The sequence below is a fragment of the Dysidea avara genome, chromosome 9, assembly GCF_963678975.1.
Source record: "Dysidea avara chromosome 9, odDysAvar1.4, whole genome shotgun sequence".
Classification (NCBI taxonomy): domain Eukaryota; kingdom Metazoa; phylum Porifera; class Demospongiae; order Dictyoceratida; family Dysideidae; genus Dysidea; species Dysidea avara.
This window is the reverse complement of record NC_089280.1, coordinates 9537267-9560370: the sequence shown is the minus strand read 5'-3', so window position 1 is coordinate 9560370 and position 23104 is coordinate 9537267. Positions and strand designations below refer to the sequence as shown.

The following is a 23104-nucleotide window of genomic DNA, read 5'->3' as shown; positions in this document are numbered from 1 at the left end:
TCCCGGGGACCCTTGAGAAGGCTACCCTGAAAATACAGGTATACAGTAGTTAGATTTTTAGCACTAAAGCACTGTTGAGTGTGTACATCTGTTAATTCTGTATAGTCATCTATAATTCAACTCAATAAAACTTGAAGTGCTGCAGCTAAAATTATCAAGTGTTCTAATACAAAAAAAAGAGGGCTCAAAGAGACTTGCCATGGCCTATTTCACTCTGTCTCACTGTACCAGAGCTATACAGTAATCAGCAGTAGAATTGTCCCTTATGCATACATGAGATAGTACTACCGTATGTATTAATGGCAACAAATCCCCTAAAAGTTGGCACAGCCAGTTTGGCTATATACAAGGGAATTAAACTTACAAGAATGCTATAACAAATTGTCTGAAACAACAACCAGTTTCCGCAGTACCAAGCATAATCACCTATAAAATTAATACTACAAGTGAATATGTGACCGGGCCTGCAACAATAGGGCATGTGGGCACAAACTGCATCCCATCACTCTACAGGGAATATCTCAGTATTGGAAACGTATATTTCCGTTCTGTAACTTGCATCATGATGCCCATTACCTGCTTACTAAGAGCTGAAAATTGCAGTGCCATAGCATAATGGTAAAAAAGTTATGAGTGATGAAACCTTGAAAAAGTAGGCAAAAATCATGTGCCCACATGCCCTATTTTTGCAGGCCCAGTCACATACATGCATATACACAAAAAAAAGACCATTTTAACAAAAATACTAATAGTTACTCCAGATCACTTTTTAACATTTTTTTAATGTGTAAATGTGACTGAATTTGACAAAACAAGGCTTCCACACACATCCACTTCTATAACTTTGAAGCACCATAACTCATTGTAGAAGTATGCCATTAGCTTCAAATTTTGACCTGGAATTGTACCATGCTATGGAAGAATGGTGTGAAAAGTTTTGGTCAATAGCTTGCTGATTACTCAAGTTACAGTTGGTTAAATTCAGAGAATTGGATGTGTGTGGAAGCCTTGTTTTGTCAAATTCGGTCACAAATACTAAAAAGAAGAAGTTTTAATCAAGTCATTACTGGGGGAAGTCAATTAGACCTATACATGTACGTATTTGGTAGACATAAACAATAACATTTCCATTAAGTCACATCCCAGCTCAGCAGACCAATGTAAATGGAAGTTATGGCTGCAAATTCAAGTACCTGTAGTTTATTCCAGTACAGCGTACATGTGAAAACTTTCGTGAAATGAAATTTTCATAGTTACATACTAAAACAGGATTTTATTTTCACGAATCCATGCCAAAACAAGATTTTTCATGATTTAATTTCCACAGATCACGTACTGGTTGAACTGCTCTTCTCTGCTCTAGTAGGACAAAAAAGTTGTCTTGTCTCATGTGTTCATGTTGTGCAATAACTATGAGGCATATAACTTATTATTTTAAGCCAACCAAATTACATTATTATACAGTATTAGTCACTCTTACACATGCGCAGATAAACAAGACACATAATTTTGTTAGTTACAGACAACAAAATGTGCCTGCAAGTAACAATACATTACAAGAGATACACTATCAGTTCATACCTGTCTGCATTCATCTGAGCAACGGTTTGCAGTGAGTGACATATTACATGCTCCACCTTCATCCTAAGCAGAATGAGAGCAAAACAGAGTTTGTATTGTTTGTACCATACAATGTCATACACTGTTTGGTGCAGTATTGACCTTGGTAGTCCAAGAAAAGCTTTATACTGTATAGATATGTAACACTTTCACACCTCAGAGCTGCAACTAGCCTGTGACCCTTGGGCTGTTGGCAACTTCTCCTGGCTACATCTGAATGTAGCCTGGGCTACAACTGGGCAGTGATTATATAGACAATAAGGACAAAATCAATTGTGGGAACTGATTAATACTAACATGATTAGTATGCACGACTTGGATTTGGCCATGACAACCACTCAGATGGAAGATTATCCTTGCTATCCTACGAGTTGAAAAATGTCGGGCTAAGGTGAAGCATTTTTACATGTTTTCAAACACTAGTCACACCTAGACTCCTTCACCTTCGAGAACCACTGCGCAGGTTTACATGTATTTCATGTGTTACCCTCACATTGTAAATACGTTGTTCAGTGATGCCTAGTTGCTGAACTATACTTTTCCTAAAAGAGAACACTTTCTTAACTAAACTAATATATTAGAGTCTATGCTAACTCAAACCCATAATGTAAAGCTTTAAGGTGCTTTGTATAAAGAATCTAAGGGACCAGATTATTCTTGCAGGAGGTGTATAACCTGTAAGGACAAGCATGTGCTTAAACAATCAAAGGCCCGATTGGTTTGATTTTATGGTAAAGTTGGATCAATACCTTATGTATGCCCTTGTGGCTTAATATTAAATGAGGGTTAGACGCAGTTTAACCCAGGTTAACTGGCCGATGTGGGTACGATCAATTCGAGGGATCACGTGCATATGGCAGTAATTAGCGCATGCGTAGTACAGTGTTCGAACACGAGGTGACAGTTCACGAACCAGTGGAAGTTAAATTGTTTTGCTCGACAGTTTGTCAGACAGACAGTAGGATGGAAACGTCAGGAGACAACCTACCAGAGACGAGCGGGCGCGGGGAGCTACCCCCAACCCAGATACCAGATCCCAAGGAGTCACCAACAAAGATGGTGCGCCTGGAAGACTTAGAGTCGTCTATCGAGAAAATCGTAGAGAGGAGTTTATTAAAGGCCGCTCAAGGACAGACCAACCCACCAGCCAACGTCATAACGACGTCAACAAGTACAACAGGTAAGGAAGGGCCCCCGCCATATAAAAGAAGGGTTCTCCCTGGTGTTGCTTACAGCACAGGGATGACGAACACGCTAGTGTTTGCGAGGTCAGAAACAAACATGGCGGGTGGCCGAGAGCGAGCGTAGTCGGACGAGCTCGTAGCGAAAAAAAATAATAAATCGAGCCCGGGAGCTCGTAGGCGACGGTGTGAATTGGTCAAATCTCTAGGGAACAGATTGAGCGACTCAGCGGGTCACGCGGCCACGGCTGGCAGGGTCCAGAAGGTGGTAGTTAAGACAGGTATTACTGTACTTCTCTACAGTTCCACTAGGGGTGATCCCGTCGACAGCAGCTCTCAAGGGGATTCCACTGGCGTCGACTGTTGGTGCAGGGAGTGGCGGCGTGGCGACAACAGTTATCTCATCCAGCGGATTACCTGGACTGGGAAACATACTCCCACACTCGAGCAGAGGTCTAAGCACACTAGAGAGGTCGGCAGTCCCCTCCCTCCAAGGACAAGAGCTACTAGCAGCAGGGGTGTACGTTGGGGCTGGTCTGACACCAGTATCTAAAACATTAGCCAGTGGATTCGTCGATGGGAATTCATCGACATGGCCGAACTCCTGCCAGAAGTGCAGCTATTTGGTGAAGAGAGTAAACCGGGCTCACGGAAGCACACAGTCACGGATATCCTGACGTGGATACAGTGCTTCGGAACATACATATCAGTGCTGGGGCCAGGTCATCCAGAGTGTATCCCGGAACTCATGGCCTACATGCAGGAAATCGTCCAGGCTAGTCAGCGGTTCCAAGGAAGGGCATGGGTGTGTGTTATGACGCAACCTTTCGAAGGCAGGCAGCAGCATCGGGCAACCGGCGATGGTCGGAGATTAATGGCACCCTACACCACGCCTGTTATTCAGGAGAGTCTCAAACTGGACTGAGATGCGAGTTGTGTATGTCATTCTCACATAGGACCAGTGAGTGCATGTTAGCCGGAACAGACACTAAAGACACAAGCCCAAGCAGTGCCTCCCCAAGGGGCCCAGGAAATTGGATCAGCAGGCCAGGCTGGCGGTATCTGCCACCCTCGGGGGAAGTATGCAGAGCCTGGAACCAGGATAGATGCAGGTTCCCCCAGTGCCGTCATACTCACGTATGTGCACAGTGTGGTGGCAGTCACCCAGCAACAGTTTGTCAGCGGGCTCAGGGATCGCGAGAACCAGGATCAAGAGGTAGAGGACAGGGCTGGCCAGGTGCCCACTAATCCTCAAACTGGCAAAAACTCATTAATAAATTTGATTTAGGTTTACTAGATATTTCTGTATAAGTCATCAGTGACTAAGGCATGTATGATCATTAAAATATTAAATATATCTGAATTAAACCAGGGCAGGTATTCATACACTAACAGGTCAGAGCTCAAACAAGGGCACCATAAGATGTTAACGACAAGTTATAGCCCCACAACCAACCAACAGCCAGCGACAGACCATCGATACTAGATTCACAAACAAAACAAAACAAAAAAAATACAAAAATGTATGGCGTAAGGTGTCGGTTGGGCAAGCCTAAATAAAGGGCCATAGGGACGAGGTTTTGATCAGTACAGTAGTTACAATGGTCCTTCCTTCGCAGAGGATTACCCTGTACCTGTACATGGATGATCTCCGGAAATTGGATGCCTGTCGACCACCAGGGCACCAAAGCTCTGTTCCCCAATGGTTGGATGGAGTAATAACACCATTGAGGTAGGAAGTGTGGGAGCAAGTCCTGGCCAACCATCCAGACCACCAGTTCAGGGATTATGTGGTGAACGGCATACGTGAGGGATTCCGTGTGGGTTTTGACTACAGTAAAAATTGCGTGCCCGCGAATAGAAACATGAGGTCAGCGAACCAAAACCCAACAGTAGTATCGGAACACTTACTATCAGAATGCTCAGCAGGTAGAGTGGTTGGTCCATTCCGACAGGATATTGCCAGCCTGGGCACAATCCACACTAGTCGATTCGGCGTAATCCCAAAGGGGACACCTGGGAAGTGGCGTCTCATCGTGGATTTATCCTTTCCGGAGGGGGAAAGTGTGAATGACGGCATCAGCACTGAGTTATGTTCACCTCAGTATGTCAAAGTGGAGGATGCGACTAGAGAGGTAGTTAAACAGGGTTACAGTGCATGGATGGCGAAGATAGACGTACAACATGCCTACAGGATAATACCGATCCACCCACAGGACCGATGGCTATTGGGCATGGTATGGCAGGACAAGTTGTTTGTCGATACCACATTGCCATTTGGGCTACGTTCAGCACCCAAAATCTCCACAGCCATAGCCGATGCAGTAGAATGGGTCCTAAAACAGCGCGGTGTTCAGTTCATAATACACTATCTCGATGATTTTCTAATAGTAGGAGGCCCACTGTATGTGGCGTGTGCAGCTCAGCTGAGGATAGTGTTAAACACATTTGAGGAATTAGGGTTACCGGTAGCGATGAATAAGCTGGAGAGTCCAACTCCATGCCTCACATTTCTGGGTTTTGAGTTGGACTTAAGAGCAATGGAGGTACGGTTGCCACAGGACAAACTAACAGAGTTGCAGAGCTTGATACTGGGGTGGACGCACAAAAATTCGTGCTTAAAAAAGGAATTAGAGTCATTGGTGGGCAAACTGTCCCATGCCTGTAAGGTAGTAAAACCAGGGAAAACGTTCCTACGGCACCTTTACCAAAAACTGGCAGAGACAGCCCAGCCATATCACCACATCAGGTTTAACATAAGAGTGCGATCGGACCTGATGTGGTGGTCCACCTTTCTCCAGTCGTGGAACGGGATCTCAATGCTGCAAGAATACAGGACATCGCGACAGATGCCTCAGGCAGTTTCGGCTGTGGAGCAGTGTGGGGAAAACGATGGTTGCAGGCTAATTGGTCACAAGTCTATAGCACCACCTCACAGAAATGTGATGAAGATGGGATTACTTTGAAAGAGTTATTACCGGTAGTGATTGCCTGTGCAGTATGGGGCCCACACTGGAGGTTGTCCACAGTATTAGTGCATTGTGACAATGAAGGGGCGGTCACGGTGATTAACTCAGGCTACAGAAAAGTGGAAAAAATTATGCACCTTTTGCGATGCTTGTTCTTCTTGCGTGCTCGATTCAACATACATGTGCAAGCAGTACATATACCGGGTCGGGAGAATATACTAGCAGATGCAATCTCGCGTAATAATTGGACTGTTCTGCTGTCACAGATACCAGAGGCTCTAGCTACCAGGGATACCATCCCAGAAGTTCTACTGAGGCTGTTGATGAAGGAACAACCAGACTGGACGTCGGCATCCTGGTCCCGGTTGTTCGGGAGCTGTTTTCAGCCGGCATAGCCAAATCTACCCAGAGATCATACCAATCAGGAAGAAAACGATATATAGAATTTTGTAGTAAGTTTAATTTGCCCCCATTCCCAATGTCGGAGGCAATCTTGGCATACCGTATAGCGGAAAATTTTGGCAGGAGAAAATTTTGGCGAATTTAGCGAGTATGCATGGATTCACCAAAATTTTATTCGCCATTTTTATAAACACTGAAAGTGCAGTAGACGCCGTTCATCGGTGAGTGAATTAATTTATTCTGTGAATACTGTTACAGCGGTGAGTGGTTAATCTTCCGCAAGTATCCACAGCCAGTATTAGACTAATAGCTCAGGCAGATGGGCAATTCACTCAAGCGATTCAGCTCATTGCCCATCATGTGCAAATGCCTTGCCTCGCTTGCCACATGCCAGCATTCCAGTCTCGATTACTGACTTTGCACGTTGTTTTTATTTCAGCTAGCTATTTACATAAGAGTGCGTCGATTCGAATCAGAGGCATTGAACTGTAGTACTTTGTACGTAGACATCGCAAAGCTTCGTCGCCAACGCTGTCAGATTAAAATTGCGTGGGCAAAGTAATGCCATGCATTCGCCAAAGTATTATTCGCCAATTTCTGTCAATGATCAATTCGCCAAAATTTTCTCCCGCCAAAATTTTCCGCTATACGGTATTTCGTAGCCTTTTTGTATAGAGAGGGTTTGGCAGCGGGGACAGTCAAAAGCTATCTGTTGGCTGCACGGTACACACAGATATCTCTGGGACTGGGGGATCCAAATGTGGCAGCTATGCCACAGCTGGAGTTTATCATAAAGGGGTTGAAGCGGCAGACAGCAGCAGGACAGAATCGGTCAAGGCTCCCCATCACCCCAGATATCCTAAGAGCTCTAAAACGGTTCTGGGAACTGGAGACAGATCGGAGTAAAGCAGTCATGCTATGGGCAGCTGTCTGTATGTGCTTCTTTGGTTTTCTTCGTTCGGGCGAAGTAGTAGTTCCTTCACACAGAGAGTACGATGCCACAGTTCACTTGTCTTATGGCGATGTACGGGTGGACAGCACAGAGAACCCTCAGTTCTTGGAGGTAGCAATTAAGGCATCTAAAACAGACCCGTTCCGAAAGGGAGTGACAGTGTACTTAGGAAGGACAAACAATGACTTATGTCCGGTCTCAGCCATTCTGGCATATATGGTTCAACGAGGCTCAGAGGCTGGCCCATTCTTTTGGTACTCGAAGAACCGCTTCTTAACAAGAGAGCGTTTGGTGGCAGCAATGAGAACAGCATTGGACAGTGCAGGGGTAGAGTCACGGAAGTACGTAGGCCACAGTTTCAGAATTGGGGCAGCAACCACAGCTGCACGGTGTGGCCTTCCAGACTCACTCATCAAAACATTGGGGAGATGGGAGAGTGCAGCCTACACTTTGTATGTCCGAACCCCTAGAGAGATGCTTTGCTCAGTGGCTCGCAGCTTGGTTCAAGAACCATCAGGGAGGACAGAGGGGCAGTCCAGATGACAGACACACAGTTATTGACCCATTTACACCCTGTACTTTCAAATGTGTAGGGTAATTTTCTTTTTACATATTCTCTTTTGTTAAAGTAATTATATAGTGTATATGTTTTACAGTTAATGGATCACACCTCATATAACTTCTAGCACCCCCGTTGCTTGGGTGAGGCTGGACTGCACATGCATTCCATCCTCTAGGTACAGTGGGCACTGAGGCCCACGTGTCTCACCCAAGCTTAATTTAGTTGAGATCACGTGCACCGAGGAGAGACCACAGGGCAGTGCCCGCTGTAACGAAACGAACGCGAACCCAGCACGGGGGGGCAAACCTTAGGATAGTAGGTACTGGGGTAGTTATGGCACCGGCAAGGGCGATCGTAGCCAGTTAAATGAGGGTTAGACGCAGGTTAACTGGCCGATGTGGGTACGATCAATTCGAGGGATCACGTGCATATGGCAGTAATTAGCGCATGCGTAGCACAGTGTTCGAACACGAGGTGACAGTTCACGAACCAGTGGAAGTTAAATTCCCTAACCCACCCACCCCTATGAAGGTGTGTTTTCCAGTGCACTGAATCTTTAGGCAGTGCACTGTGACTGGTGCTGGGTACAGTGGGCACTGAGGCCCACGTGTCTCACCCAAGCTTAATTTAGTCGAGATCACGTGCACCGAGGAGAGACCACAGGGCGGTGCCCGCTGTAACGAAACGAACGCGAACCCAGCACGGGGGGGCAAATCTTAGGATAGTAGGTACTGGGGTAGTTATGGCACCAGCAAGGGCGATCGTAGCCAGTTAATAGATACATAATGGGGTTGTACGGCTAGAAATGGTACCATTATAATCCACGAAACCCACAATCAGTTTGTCTTTCGGTTTGTCTTTTCACTTATTAGATAAATACAGAACAATTTCCGGTGCTTAGAAAGTTGATTCAAGTAGTAATGTTGCCCAGCTGAGTGTTTAATGATTGGCCATGGCAGCTGCCAATTGTAATGATAATCCCTAATTCCTAGTGCTGATAATGGTGCTTCTCTTGTGACATTGTAGAACACCGTATGTTGCACAGTTATCTTGCCTAATTTATGTTCTATACTTTAAAGTGCTGTTTTTCATCATGAGACCATTAATTTTTTGTGTGACTTATTACCTATCAAATAGTCAGAAGACAGTGTAAATTCAAGTACTTTGATGGTTCGTGTCATATAGAAGTGAGAACACTGTGTGTGTGGCTTACCTACGGCCCTTATACCATAAGAATCATTCATTATTTTCAAATTACAATGCTCCCTCAACCTCCTTGGGACCAAGACATGTTCATATAATCAAAAAGTTTGGATAATCAAAACCCATACAGGGCCCTGTTCAAATACTCTAATAGAACATACATCTTAGACAAAATACTCTAATAGAGCAGTCATTTCTACTGTTTGGATAACCCAGTGTTCGGATAATTGAGGGAGCAGTGTATCCCAACATTTTAAACTTTTATTGTTTTATAATTGCTTCAGAATGCCAGCACAATTCCTGATTTCTACACATACTTACATTATCATTCCAGCATGATTACTGCATTCCTAATAATTGCAATGCAGGCATGAGAGGTTTGCACATTATGTATCCCCAACAGTTTGAGGTCTGTAGGCCCAAGGGCTGAAGGCATACATATCTGCTATAGCTAGTATGTAATCCTTCCAATCCATAGTAGACTAATAGCCCACGCTTGATGATCACCAATACGAGAACAGCCACTGGATTTTATAAATACATACCTCAAAGATTTGACTATGGGTCAGCTGCTGGCTATGTTTGACTATGATATGAATGGACAAATCCTAGAGATATCACGGAGAACTTTGGTTACACGAGTTTGATGTTTTAGTCAGCATTATTGAATTGTTTATGACATACCGTATTTCTATAAATAAAAGCTGCGAGAAATTTTCACGAGACAAATTTTCGTGTTAAAAATTTTTCACCGGTGTCCTCAAGTGACAAAAATTTTTTAACAATGGATTACATAACTTTATTAATTCTATACGGCCATTTTTTGAGAAGCAGAACGACAAGCAGCGAAACTGAAGTGTGGCATCTCCGTTCCATGGAGGCTGTGCCTCAGATTTAGAAGTTGTCCGTCACAAATAAAGCAATGGACTGGAGTGGTAGAAGCTCATTCCATGCAACTTGCATATTTGCACATATATACTTTATTTAATGTGTCCTGTAGTAGCTGTCTATCACGGAATGGCATCATTACCAACGTGCAGCGAAATAGACGAAGCGAGACGAACCCCTCTCAGGGAGAACTTTGTTTTTAAAAGACTGCAGCAGGCATATGTTTGACACGCCAATGGCCAAGCCTCGATCCAGGTGGCCAGAAAGTAGTTTACCGAATTCGTTCAACTTCTCGAATTTTACGTTGGTAAAAAATTTTCGTGTAATTAATTTTCGTCGGATGCTACCTTCGACGAAATATTTTTAACGGTTTATAATTATAGAAATACGGTAATTACAGAGTATACTAAAGGCCTAGATGGGTAAGCTTACTTGTGGAGTGGTTATTTCATGTAGAATGGTGCTTTCATGGTATCAGTAATGTGTAGAATGAATGCAAGGTCATTACAACACAATACAACATTCATAATTGAAACCTATTCATGATCTATTCATAATAAAACAACATAATGGATGTATGCATTAAATGAACATAACAAATATGCATCCTTTAAAGTACATTAAAATGTGTGTATGTAGAATGCACAAAAGTATGAAGTGCAGCACAAGTGTAAAACTTACAAATGCTGAATAGACAGTTGGCAATGTAGAACTAAACAATGTAACAGCAGCACAGCTATCACTGCCATTGGTACTGCAAGCAGTGCCTTCAAGTAGAGTTGAAAGGAAACCTAAATCTTCACCAATAGTCTGAGGAACAATTGTGTCATACATAATGAGTAGTTGGAAAACACATGTAAATTACCGTGTCATCTCCAGTTTCCAGGTCTCTACATGCTGACAGATATTCAGCAAAACCTATAAATCGGTTTATGCATTGTCCATTAATACACACTCGTGCAGCAGCATTAGTAATTGAAGCAATTGATGAGGCTCGATATAGTTCACGATAATTATTAGTGCAGAAATCATCCACTGCATAGAATGCATTAGTAGTAGTAACACATTGTAGAGCTGAATCAGTGTACACTGGATCTGTCTGTGGTAAATTATTATAAGTGGTACATATATTATGACAATTGGTGGTTAACGTACCGGCAGACAGAAGCCAGGTGACTGAATATCACAAAGAGTATAGATTTCCCTCGTTAAGATTACATAAACAATGTGTGAGTCTTGTTCAATAGTGCTATATCATATATTTAATGGTTAGCCATAAGTATTTTGTAAAACGTAAGTATGTATGTATGTATAATTATGTACAACATGAGTAAGGCAAGAGGTCAACTGATTACAGCACCCTACAAAGTTATAATACTCTCATCCACAACCTCCCGTCCACTAAAGTACTAGCTTGATGGCTAATGAACTTTCTCACTGACATTACTTTGTCAGGCATTAACTGTATGATGTCTGCAAAATCAGCTATTGACATTGTGTTTATAAATGGTATTAAATCCTTTGAACAAAGATAATAATATTTAATAACTAACGAGTTATATTCTACCCACTACACAGCCCTACACAGCCCTACACAAGACACAAGGCTTACTTACCCTGGTCCATAAAACCCTCTGGCAAATTCATTAGCACAGCAACCATAATCATCAACAAGGTTTTCTATGGTCTGTAATATAATCAAGAGCTCATGATCATTATTTCCAGCCAATACTTTACATACTAATACAACATGCTGAAATGTTCAATTAAAAGTTATACAGTACACATACTGTAATTCACATGTATTTTTGTCTTGTATTCTAGAACGAATGTGATCACTTTGTTAGGAGTCCACAAACACACACTTCTTGATGCCGCCCTTCTAAGCCACACATACATGCACACACACACATGCATGCACACATGCATGCACATACGTACACACACATGCTTGTATGCACACACACTCACCATTCTGCAATCAGCTGAACATCTTCCAATGACAAAATCTTGGATACACCTATCCTATGTGAATAAAATGCAGTTTGAATATGCATGGAAATAAATATGTGAGCTACACACACTCCAAAGGATTAAGGATTTATTCAGAAATATCAATACTTGGTAAGGACAATGGATGTAATAATGATCTTCTATACAGACTCTTTATACGTAACTTAGAAGATTAAATCTATTTCCAAACAGCAAGGTTGAGGGGAAGGCTTAACAATATCAAAACAATTGCATTGACCAAATTTGTCTTACACACACACACACACATGCATGCACACACGAATACACGCGTGTGCGCGTGCACACACACACACATGCACACGCACGCACTCACTTACTCACACACACAAACACAACATACATTAGATCCAATTGGCTATATGTTCATGCAACCACTGAAGACAGGCTAAAAGCTAACTGGTTAAGCTTCTTTACCCTTAACCAATATGGCTCCATATATCACAGGAATTTTAATACATGCCCTGCCACCAGATTACTCTGCACTTTAATGACTTGTATAGATGACTGGTTGCTTTACGTTGTGCTCTTTGGTTCATCTTATTGCTGTTTCTCAGGGCTCAACACTATGATTATTTGTTGCATGACTGGTATACACTGTAGCTATAAACAGTAGCCATGCACCAAGTAAGATAACTGCTATTCCCAGTCTTGTTAGCTGTATAAAGCATTACATAGTGTACGTCCTCAAGATAATTCGGTTATAATAATTATGCTAGTGAATAGCATTGGTTTTTAGCAGCAATATCAGCTCCCAACTAATTTCTACATTGGCTACTGATACAATATATACGTATTGGTACAAATCTCTTAGAAATTTAAAAGGCTTTCTGAATATACATTAGATATTTACGTACATAAATGTGATTACAATATCAATTCTTACCACATCAGGAGAGAAATAAATGGATGTTAAATCTCTTATAGAACTTGTACTACACTGTGATGCTTGATTAAACTGATTGAGAACATTTCCAAACACTTCTATCTGTAAATTAATCCACAGTAGTATATTACTGCTAATATACAAACATTATAATACAACTGCAAATAGAACTTTAGGTCTTATCCAATACCAGTCACCTAATCAATAATTTAATGGCTTTAAGATGTTCAATGTGCATTCGCAAAGTAATATTTAATTATGTTAAAGCATTGTCGAGTGCCAGATAAACAATAAAGCATGAGGCACACATGCGAGATGCACAATTAAAGCCAATCACTTTATTAGCATCAAGGCCTAAGTGCTTTGTTATTTGCATAACACAAGTAAGGTGATGCTTTATAATTTATGGAGCACTCTAGTGGATTGAAGTGCACTACATAAAATGCACTAACATGGTACATTTACATGTGTTGACAATAGTCCAAGTGAGTGTTAACAGTCCGGGTACATGCTGTCACAAGTGTTCCAGCTTCCTTGTAACATACAGCAGGCCTGATAATTGGGGTGAGCCTGAGCGAGCCCCACACTAGCGAGTCAATGGTGTAATGGATCCGTTTACAAAAAATTACGATAAGAAACGGAGTCAATGTGTAATGGACCCGTAATACGACAATAAATTACGATATAAAGCGGATACCTTACACTTGCTCCAGCGTAATGATTCATATCACGATAAATCAACGGCGTAGATTACTGCCTTCCCATATTTGGCGATGTGTAATGGACCACATCACGAGAATTACCGGCGTAGATTACTGCTTTCCCATATTTGGCGATGTGTAATGGACCATATAACGGGATTTACCGGCGTAGATTACTGCTTTCCAATATTTGGCGATGTGTAATGGACCATATCACGGAATTTACCGGCCTAGATTACTGCTTTCCCATATTTGGTGATGTGTAATAGACCATATCACGGCATTTACCGGCGTAGATTACTGCCCTCGTTACTGCCCAGCCACGTGCAATGGATGCAGATGAACGCCTTTGACGCAGGAGAGAGCAGTACAGGCGCAGAAGAGATAGAGAAACCCCTGAAGATGCGGAAAGAAGAAGGTGTAGAGACAGGGAGTATATGAGACGGCGAAGAGCAGGGATGACAGCGGAGCAGAGGAGAATTGAAAGAACTAGAAATGCACTGCCCTCCCCACAAATCCCTACGCAATTTAATCGGGAAGTTCCATCATTTAATGATCCTGCCGTCATAAGAAATATGTTTGAGTTTCACGAGGGCCTACTCAATTTAGAATTTTCATGCTGTGTAGTCTGTATGGAACGTTTCCCTTCCATATCCGTTAATGCTATGAACGTTTGTAAAAGATGCACAACGGATAAACATTTGCCAAAATTGTATTCTGGGGACAACAGCATAGATCCAGGCCCAGTACCACCCGAACTTGCTGTAAGTGTGCTATTGTTTATTTAAACCTACACATTTGTGTATTTAACATTAGTAATCGTTGTTGCCTGCTTGTGTCATCAACTACCTGGTGCATGTTTTCTGGCGACTATTTATCATGGCAAGCATGGGTGAAGCCTCGCCATGGCTCTTTTGGCGTAATGAACACCAGCTAAGGAGCAGTACTAGACACTGGCAATTGGCGTTCACAGATGATGCAGACGCATTGGATGTCTTGGATTATGATGAAGACCTGGATGACAATGTCAGCAATGGGGATGATCCAGAGAACTACATTGTTATAATTGTAATTATCATATTTATTTCACCTTTATAGCTAATTAACACATTGATTTCTAGCAAGTTATGTCATTCTTATTTGTACCGAGTACCAAAAAATCTACATGCAACTAGCTATACTATAACAAACTAAGTGTAATAGCTAAAGAATGTCCAACTTCCTGAATTCCCAAATAGCTTATTATGGTTTCTTTTAGATCTCCTTAGATCCTACAGTTGACTTATCAATAAAAGCATCAAGCTTGTACTGATACAGGTAAAATCCATGAGCAATATGAACTATTCATACAACTCGTAAGGTCTATAGTAGTTTGCACTGCATCAATACTTCAAAGTCATCAGGCTCGCCCCACGATGCTGTTTGCATCTGTCTAGTTAGTATAACAATTGTAAACCTCAGTAATTTTCTATGAACTATGTAAGCTGTTGATAACTGAGTTCTGGTGTACTATTGGCCATGCCCAGCTGTCCTGGGAATTATTGACAATTACAAACCACTGGTACCTGTATTTTATTTATACTGTCATAACTTAAGCATTGGAGTTTCATAAAGTATAGTTTGTGGGTAATACACTCATAGGACAGTTCACAACTCATCTGCGCTTTCTGGAAAATATAGTACACTTTTTTGTTTGATGCTGTCCACACAAAGTTCAATTCTATAAATGTGACTGGATTTTGGAAAAATGACCCAAATTGCACATTAGAAGTTTTGAGATAAAAATTTTGTCAAGATAATTTGCCAAGGATAGCAAGCACATGTATGGAATTTACACAAGAGATGCAACAATTCTTTTTTAAGTTCTAGCTTGTAGCTGTTTGTAGAGTGTCCCACCAAATAAGAGAAAATCTGAGCAGTTGGATGAGCGAAGTAGTATCACGAGTGCTCACAAAGGGGAGGAGTGGCAGGGTGGGAAAGAGATAGACTTAAAAATTAAGGCAGACCACAACTGAAGTCCAGGCACAAGATTACAAGGCTGTGCTGGCTTCTTAGTGGCTGATATGCAGCACAATCAACAACAACAAAAAAAAACTTTTGGCCAACTTTATCAGACCATCCACCAGCAAGCCAAAGGGGAGGAGTAGTGGGGTGGGCAAGAGATGGACTTCAAAATGGAGGCAGACCACGACTGAAGTCCAGACACAAAATTACAGGGCTGTGAAGGCTTCTTAGTGGTTGATATGCAGCACAATCAACAGAAAGAAACATAATTATCAGGCCATCCACCAGTAAGCCATTGATTCTTGCCAAGCCAGGCCCTTGCCAAGCCAGGCCCTTGCCAAGCCAGGCCCTTGCCAAGTCAGGCCCTTCACAAGGTCAGAAATCACCATTTGAGCTCTCCACACCATCCAGAAAAGACACCTGTTAACACCAGCTTCAGGTACGTAGTTTGAGAGTCAAAACTAGTAGTACGATAGCGTAGCTGTCCACTGGAGGTGATTGTGCCTGATGTGCAATTTGGATCAGTTTTGTAAAATCTGGTCACAATAGAAATTCTATCATTATACATATGTATACATTCTATTGGTAGGTGGCATTCTATTATACTGTGAAAACCACAAATAGGACACCTTACAAAGGCACTTTGATGATGTGGATGGTCCTATTTGTGCATCGAGTTTGCATACACTTAAAATCTAATATAGGGTCCGCAATCCGAAGAAAGTTAACTTTACAATTCAATCTCCTTACCAATGTAGGTTGTTCATTGTAGTATCCCATTGCTAGATCCACCATGAAACCAAAGGCATAATTGTTGTCTTCACAGAAATGTCACTTTTAGTACAACAAGTACACAAAAGATTGGAATTTTCAAAATACAGTATGGAACATAGCACATCAATGCAAAGTACTGAAACAAGCTGGAGTAGTGCATGATATTAAGTCACAGTAAACAATAAGAAGTGCTATATCCCTACCGAGCTCTTCTTATGGTATCTTGAGCACAGTAGAGATATAACACTTCTTATTGTTTACTGTGATTTAATATTGTGCACTACTCCAGCTTGTTTCAGTACTTTTTATTGATGTGCTTATGGTCCCTACTCTAGTTTAAAATTCCAAATTTTATGTGTACTTGTTTGTTTACTTTTTGTAAAATAAAATTATTATGACTGTTGAATCCACACATATTGATCGCATCAAAGGAAATGGCACCATGTGCCCCAGCTACCAATTATTGTCTGAAAAGTGAAGTATTCATTAAGCTTCATTGTCAGCTTTGTTCAACCCGTTACACAGCATTACAAATCAAGAACTGCTCGAAAAGTGCCTCTGCAATCAAAGTAGCCACTATGAAAAATACACATGATTTCCACTATGAAGGGAAACCATCATGTTCTACTGCCAAATCAGTATCTTAGGCAGTCAGTCGTCAGTAGAAAATTCCGTAAAATAATGTTTCTTTAAAAATTCCGTAGCAACTTGTTGAAAGCCTTTCGGCTTGATCTGAAAGCTTATTTGAACTTAGTTTTACCTAACCAATACTGCCTCATCATTGTCAGGGAAAATTGAGGCTGGTTTTTGGGTGATGTCTTTTTGTGGGCCACGCCCAATTCCTTTGTGGTCCCTACTATACAGTACTATTGTACTATATTATTATTATTATTATTATACTAGGACCGCGTCACATACAACCAAGTACATACACCAACGTGACAGCCCCCTGGTGAGGCTATTAGGTGGTGAAGGCATTATCCTCAAATCAACTCAATATGTCACAGTAGTGACAGATATAACACAATAGTGGCATCGTAACTAAAGGCCACCAGTAGCTAAGTGCCAGTACATCATTGGTGTGGTATAAATGGCACAGTGATGTGTACAAAGTATAGGCTTGTGGGAATTATGCTCCAAATTTCCATCATTATTCTATTCCGAATTTCTCTTAAAATATCATCATTATGCTCAGTTTTATTCATTTTATGCTTCTGATTCTATCATTATTCCCCAATACAATTACTTATTAAACTCCATTTAGATACAGCAAAACAGTCAAAAAATGCAAAACAGTACAAGTCTAGCAAAACACAGCACACAATAATTTTACATAACTGTGTAAAATTTTGTTGTTCTATAGGTGGACTTTAACGGCTGTTATACTGCAGCATTAATGACACCTCTACATAGTCCTGTAATGATTTTTGTTGCTGGGAGTTAAAAGAAGACTTCAACAGCGAAAAAACTCGCTCAGAAGCTGCTGATGATGGCTGCACAAGCAATACCTTGCGGGCAGCAGCTGCCCAGCAAGGTAAATCTGACTCATTTCGATGCCACCACTGGAGAATGTCAATTGCTGGATCCAGATCAACGACTTTGGCTAGATAAGAAGGGAGCTCCTGTTTAAGTCCATTCAGGCCTGTCTGTGAATCTAAAAATGGAAATGCTTTAACAGAATTGATAGCCTCAGCATCAGGTTGAATGTCTTTCATCTGCTGTGGAGAAAAATATCTGGCAGCTTTAAATGCCAAAAGTGTGTCTTTCAGCTTGGAATCAAACATTTTGTTAAAGTAATCGAGTCCAGGTTGCACACATGCTGTTGCGTAGTGGGTGATATTTTGGAGTAAAGCTTGATTGGTGCTTGTGGACCCTCTTGAGCGCAATGGACGGAAAACTACTTGCAGCAAACTCTTATCACTGCTACTACACAATCTCCGAGCAACAGCGTTGACATTAGGAGTATGTCCTGCATGAATTGCAGCCCTGACTGTTTCAATTTTTTCATAGGCTTCCATAACTAAAGGACCATCTCCTTCAAGTGAATAAGTAGCAGTCACAAATGTCTTGCCCCAGTCCATTATAGCAGCAAGCTCCACTTCAAGCTGGACTTTTTTTTGAGGATCGGTAAAGAAGGTCAGCAACTTTCCAGTTGTGGTAGCAGAACCAACATCATCACGTCGTAAAAAGGGTAAAACATCCCCGAATTGTACTGATACTTGTTCAGTTACTTCCCAACGGCTCCACCAGCGAGTAGGACTAAAAGTTGCCATTGACTTTCCTGTTTGTTCAAGCCACAGAAACCTTGTTTTAGGGCTATGTGAAAACAGGCTAATCCAACTTGTGATAAAGTCAGAAAGATTCGGAGTATTAAAATGCTCTCCTACGCGGTCAATAGTATGAGAAAAACAGCCAATGCTTAAAAAGTTGGGATAAACAACTTTGAGAGTGCGAACGGCTGTTTCATTTACAGCTGCCCTGTCTTTCATTGCAGCTAACAGAAGTTGTGTTGAGATACCATAATTCACTGATAGAACTGAAATTAGTTCTCTAGCTAGTTCCTCACCAGTAACACTCTTCACTAACATTTGAAGACGAACTAGCCGTTGTACAATCTTCCATTCAGAATTTACATAACGAATGACAATAGCCAATGCTTCCCCTAAGCGCGTAGTGCCATCAAAAATAACTGATACATCTTTACCATTGATTTCTTCTCGAATTCTTTCAAATTCTTGCTTATGAATGAAAGGGATCAAGTCATGCATGTTCCTTCTATCTGTGAGACGATATCCACTCTCCTCAAAAAGCTCTCTAAACACCTCCACCTTGTTAAGAGGAACTCCAGCACGAAGGAATGCTGAAACAACTTTTACACGAAATACCTGTGTGCTCTGTGCTATGTTCTCACTAACCAAATGTGTTTCTTCATTGTAGTCAGTTATTTTGTTTGCAATATCCCTCTCCCCTGCTTCTTTCCTCTTTAGTCATTCCCTACCCTCTTTGTGTTTCTGTGATTTTAAGTGATTTGTAAGACTTGAACTTTTTAAGCTCAACTCTTCTCTACATGCTGTACAAAACAACTTCCCATGTGAAACACTAAGGCTCTCATTAGGATATTTCCTTACACGATCTTGCGGCTTGACACCTTTTGGCTCAGAATTAACAGATAAAGAAGGCTTAGTCTTCTTGCGTTTTCCGGGATTGCACTGCAGTTTTCTTTTTCTTGTTAGATCAGATAGTCTAGGAGCTCTAAGAACATTTAATAAACTTGGTGCACTAGTTGAACTCATAGAACTACTCATTTCGCCTTCAGTAATACTCTCACTACCTGTCCTTAACCCAGCATGGGACGTAAGTTCGCCTTGACCTTGATCCTGGTCACAATCCAGCTGTTCAATATCGCTATCAGTGTCTTGGTCGCTTACATCTTCTGAACCACTAAGGTTCACTGCATCTAGCACAGTGCTAGAAGATAACGTCGATAATCCAAACGTTTGTTGTTGCTTTTCCGCTGGTGTAGCCATAGCACATGTTACCACGCAAACTCTTATGTATTCAGGCGGATACTCACGTGATTCACGTAGGGTTTGACGTGGCATTGCGAGGAAGATGTCATTCGCAATGTAAGTAACTATAGTGTGTTGTTTTCTGTTACTTGGTTTGTCTGGTGTTGGCTAACTGTGCATATTATTCGCGCATTATTCTCGTTTATTCGTAATATTCCCAAATTATTCTGGAATAATTCCGGAATAGCATCTGCAATCAAAATTCCCAAAATTATTCCCGCATAATTCCCGCATGCCTAACAAAGTATATGTATACAAAACATACAGGAGAGAACTATACATTATTGCAGTATTGTATGCAGCAATACATTATAGGCAACATCACCATGCAGATAAAAATTATTAGCCAATATACAGCAATGCATATCAACATCAACTAGAGCTAAGTAAGGTTCATCAGTGATGTAGCAATGGCACAGTGATGGGTGACACACTATAGTTATGCATACACAACTTTCAGGAGATAGCTACACAATGCTGTAGGCGTATGCAAGCCAGATGAACCAGATAAAGGAAGATAGCCAAGCCACTAGAGCCTAGTAGCTACGCCAGGTGAAGGCAAAAAAGATTAAGCACGTATTGAATTGCCTGACATTAACACAAAGAAAGTTCGCCATGCCAGCTGCACAAGACAAAATTGTTTACTTGTATTTTATATGTAACTGTAAGCTTATTGTAAAGAGCATGGCATATGTCAGTTTAATGTTTTCTTGTATTGTTTATTTACGTGAATGAATCTACTGGCAGCTGGCATGGAGACTTGAGATGTTACAAACATAAAAACTTACTTGTAATCTTCTTGTTTACACAAGTGGCTTCTGGCTCTCCTGCACGGGCATCACTAATCTTCTTCGCAATATGTAAGTAATTAAGCAAGGGTGTGGTACTGGGCGTTATATAGAATTACACGTATAGTCAAGTCATCAGCACAAACAGGAGCGACGATTATACGTTTGTGCCTTCATTCACAGGCGAATCTATCCCCGGTTAGTTCATGTCTCTAGGCCTCGTAGTTTTCTCAAACATTAATTATTAATTATTTAATTATTTATTTATTTATGACGTAATTTTAACCGCGTTTCGTATTATTCTTAGTACTTGGTTGTATAATTATTAACACTTTACAGTGACCAGCACAGAAGGTCTACAACAACATGTGCTGCAGCCTTAGGATTACCTAACCTAGTTTCAAGGACTTAGACTTAATGACTTATACAGTAGCTGGAAAGGTGTAACAGAAAAGGGGCCAAAGTAAGGAAAAAAATCCCTCCAACCCCAGGAATCGAACTGCAGGTCACCCAATGTCTAGTCGGGGCCACACTCAGTCTTCCTCCAGGAGGGATGGATTTTCTTCCTTAATCCTGTATGATGTAACTCACAAGACACAAAATTTACTTTAAAAAGTTGTGGTCCACAGAAAGGCCAGGTGAAATCAGACCTAATCTATAGAGTAAAAGCTATGCACAGTAATAAGCAAATGATTGGCTGGATGCAGCTGTTTACTTTGAAAAATTATCTAACAAAACATGAATTTTTGAATTCAAGCTGCCCTACCATCCAAGACAAGAGAAGCCAACTCTTCCTTATAGTGCTGTAATATGGTTGGATGAATACCGTAGAGTCGGGCTAAGCGCATGTCTCTATTAAAGCGCATACACATTTCTTGTGATAAACCATGGCTGATTAACGCACATAACCCAATGTAAGGCTTACACATGACAAAGCTACACACAGGAAGAAAAGCTGGAAATACTGGAAAATTTGTGTCTCCACGAGTGCATGCTTACATCTCCCTTGAGGTCTCCTTTCGCTACGTATACAGCAAATCAGTGGCTTCTGGATTGCGATATTCTTGTTCATCACGAAGGATTTTATCCAGAAATGGAGTCAAATATCCTTATACACTACTAGCAGGGTGACCACAAACTACTGTACTCCATTACAACATAGTGATTCAGTGTTAAACACACCATAATTATTAGATGTATGCACCTAACAGATAATAACTTTTCCCTGAAAAATTATAAGCGCATGCACTTAGCAACCTAACTCTACGGTAGTCTGTCTATGCTGTTAGTCTGAAACAGATTTGAGACTTTTCACTATCTGGGTGACGAGCACCATAATTTTCTAAAGTAATTGTACCTAGCTATTTTGGTATTTTTGACTTAAACAGTGGCAAAATGAGCATTTGGCACCAATGGTTATCACTTATCATTTCATCCATAACTCCATGTATCATTCAAAGCTCGGAAGCAGTGGAGGCAGCTAAATCATCCAAATGTGATGTCATCTCTCAGCTACCTCAAATCTTTACTAGATCAATATCATGTTGCAATATATCCAAAACACAAAAATATTTTATTCTGATTTGAGGTACGTAGGTGGAGCTCCTCACTAGCTGCTGGTGTACCACATTACAATTATGACATTATAAAAGCACCAACAGCTACTACCACAACACTATGAGGAAGAGTTGGCTTCTCAAATTTTAAAAATTTGGGTTTTGTTTTCTGATTTTCAAAGAAAACATCACACACATCCAGCCAATCATTTGCTATGAACTCTTAAACTACAACGCTAGATAAGCCTAGCTAAGTAGCTAGTCCTTTGTGCGGAACACAAAATTTTTATCTCATGAGTTATAATAGCAATATTTCTGTGCAAACACAATCCTATCTCTGGGATCTAGCAATACGGATACAGTAATGATTATCTCACAAAGCTAGGGAGATGGGATTGAGAAAGTTGATTTTTGGATTGTAGACCCTACACTGTACTTCATAATCATGTCACTAAGGACACTTCAGCAACATACATACATTGTCTGAATCACCATATTTGGATTAATAGATGGGTTCATATTCATCCATATAAACTTCTACATATTCAGATGCTAGGGTACATATATGATTGGTATCGTGTCTAACTCACAGTGGTAAAAGTTTCAGTGTCTAATCCTAAACAACTATTTCCAAATGCCTGCAACAATGCTGGACACATTCCTTGACCAATTTCATCATAGCCATATGTATAGTTAGATGATATAAATGTACTTGCTGCATCTTCACAACCACTATTGTTGTACAAAGCCGTGAAGGCATTGGCACAAGGGGTTGGCTCTGGTAATGGACGACCCTATAAGTGAAGGAAAAGTTAAAATGCTTTTTACAAAGAAACACGTATGTACTCACAGTGGAAACATATACATACATTTTATACTTCACTGCTCACAACAGGGCTAAACAACAAAAGCAGTTGAACCACAGCAAAACAGTATGTATTTGTATCTAGATCAAGCCTTCAAAAAAAATCAGGCAGACTGAAGTTGAAATTATGTACAAGCCCACCATTCTCGTTTT

At 41.1% G+C, this 23104-nt stretch overlaps 1 protein-coding gene across 1 annotated transcript in view; it reads right to left on the bottom strand.

Moving 5' to 3' along the window:
• LOC136266308 (uncharacterized) overlaps positions 1-23104 on the bottom strand; it is a 50734-nt gene that overhangs the window by 12500 nt on the left and 15130 nt on the right. Inside the window, exons 6-14 of the mRNA XM_066061317.1 lie at positions 22677-22880; positions 12695-12796; positions 11749-11802; positions 11394-11464; positions 10933-11026; positions 10643-10876; positions 10459-10587; positions 1582-1644; positions 365-426 (exon numbers count right to left, since the gene is read on the bottom strand). Of these exons, the coding sequence (XP_065917389.1) occupies positions 365-426; positions 1582-1644; positions 10459-10587; positions 10643-10876; positions 10933-11026; positions 11394-11464; positions 11749-11802; positions 12695-12796; positions 22677-22880 (1013 nt within the window). The remainder of the gene's footprint in view (positions 1-364; positions 427-1581; positions 1645-10458; positions 10588-10642; positions 10877-10932; positions 11027-11393; positions 11465-11748; positions 11803-12694; positions 12797-22676; positions 22881-23104) is intronic.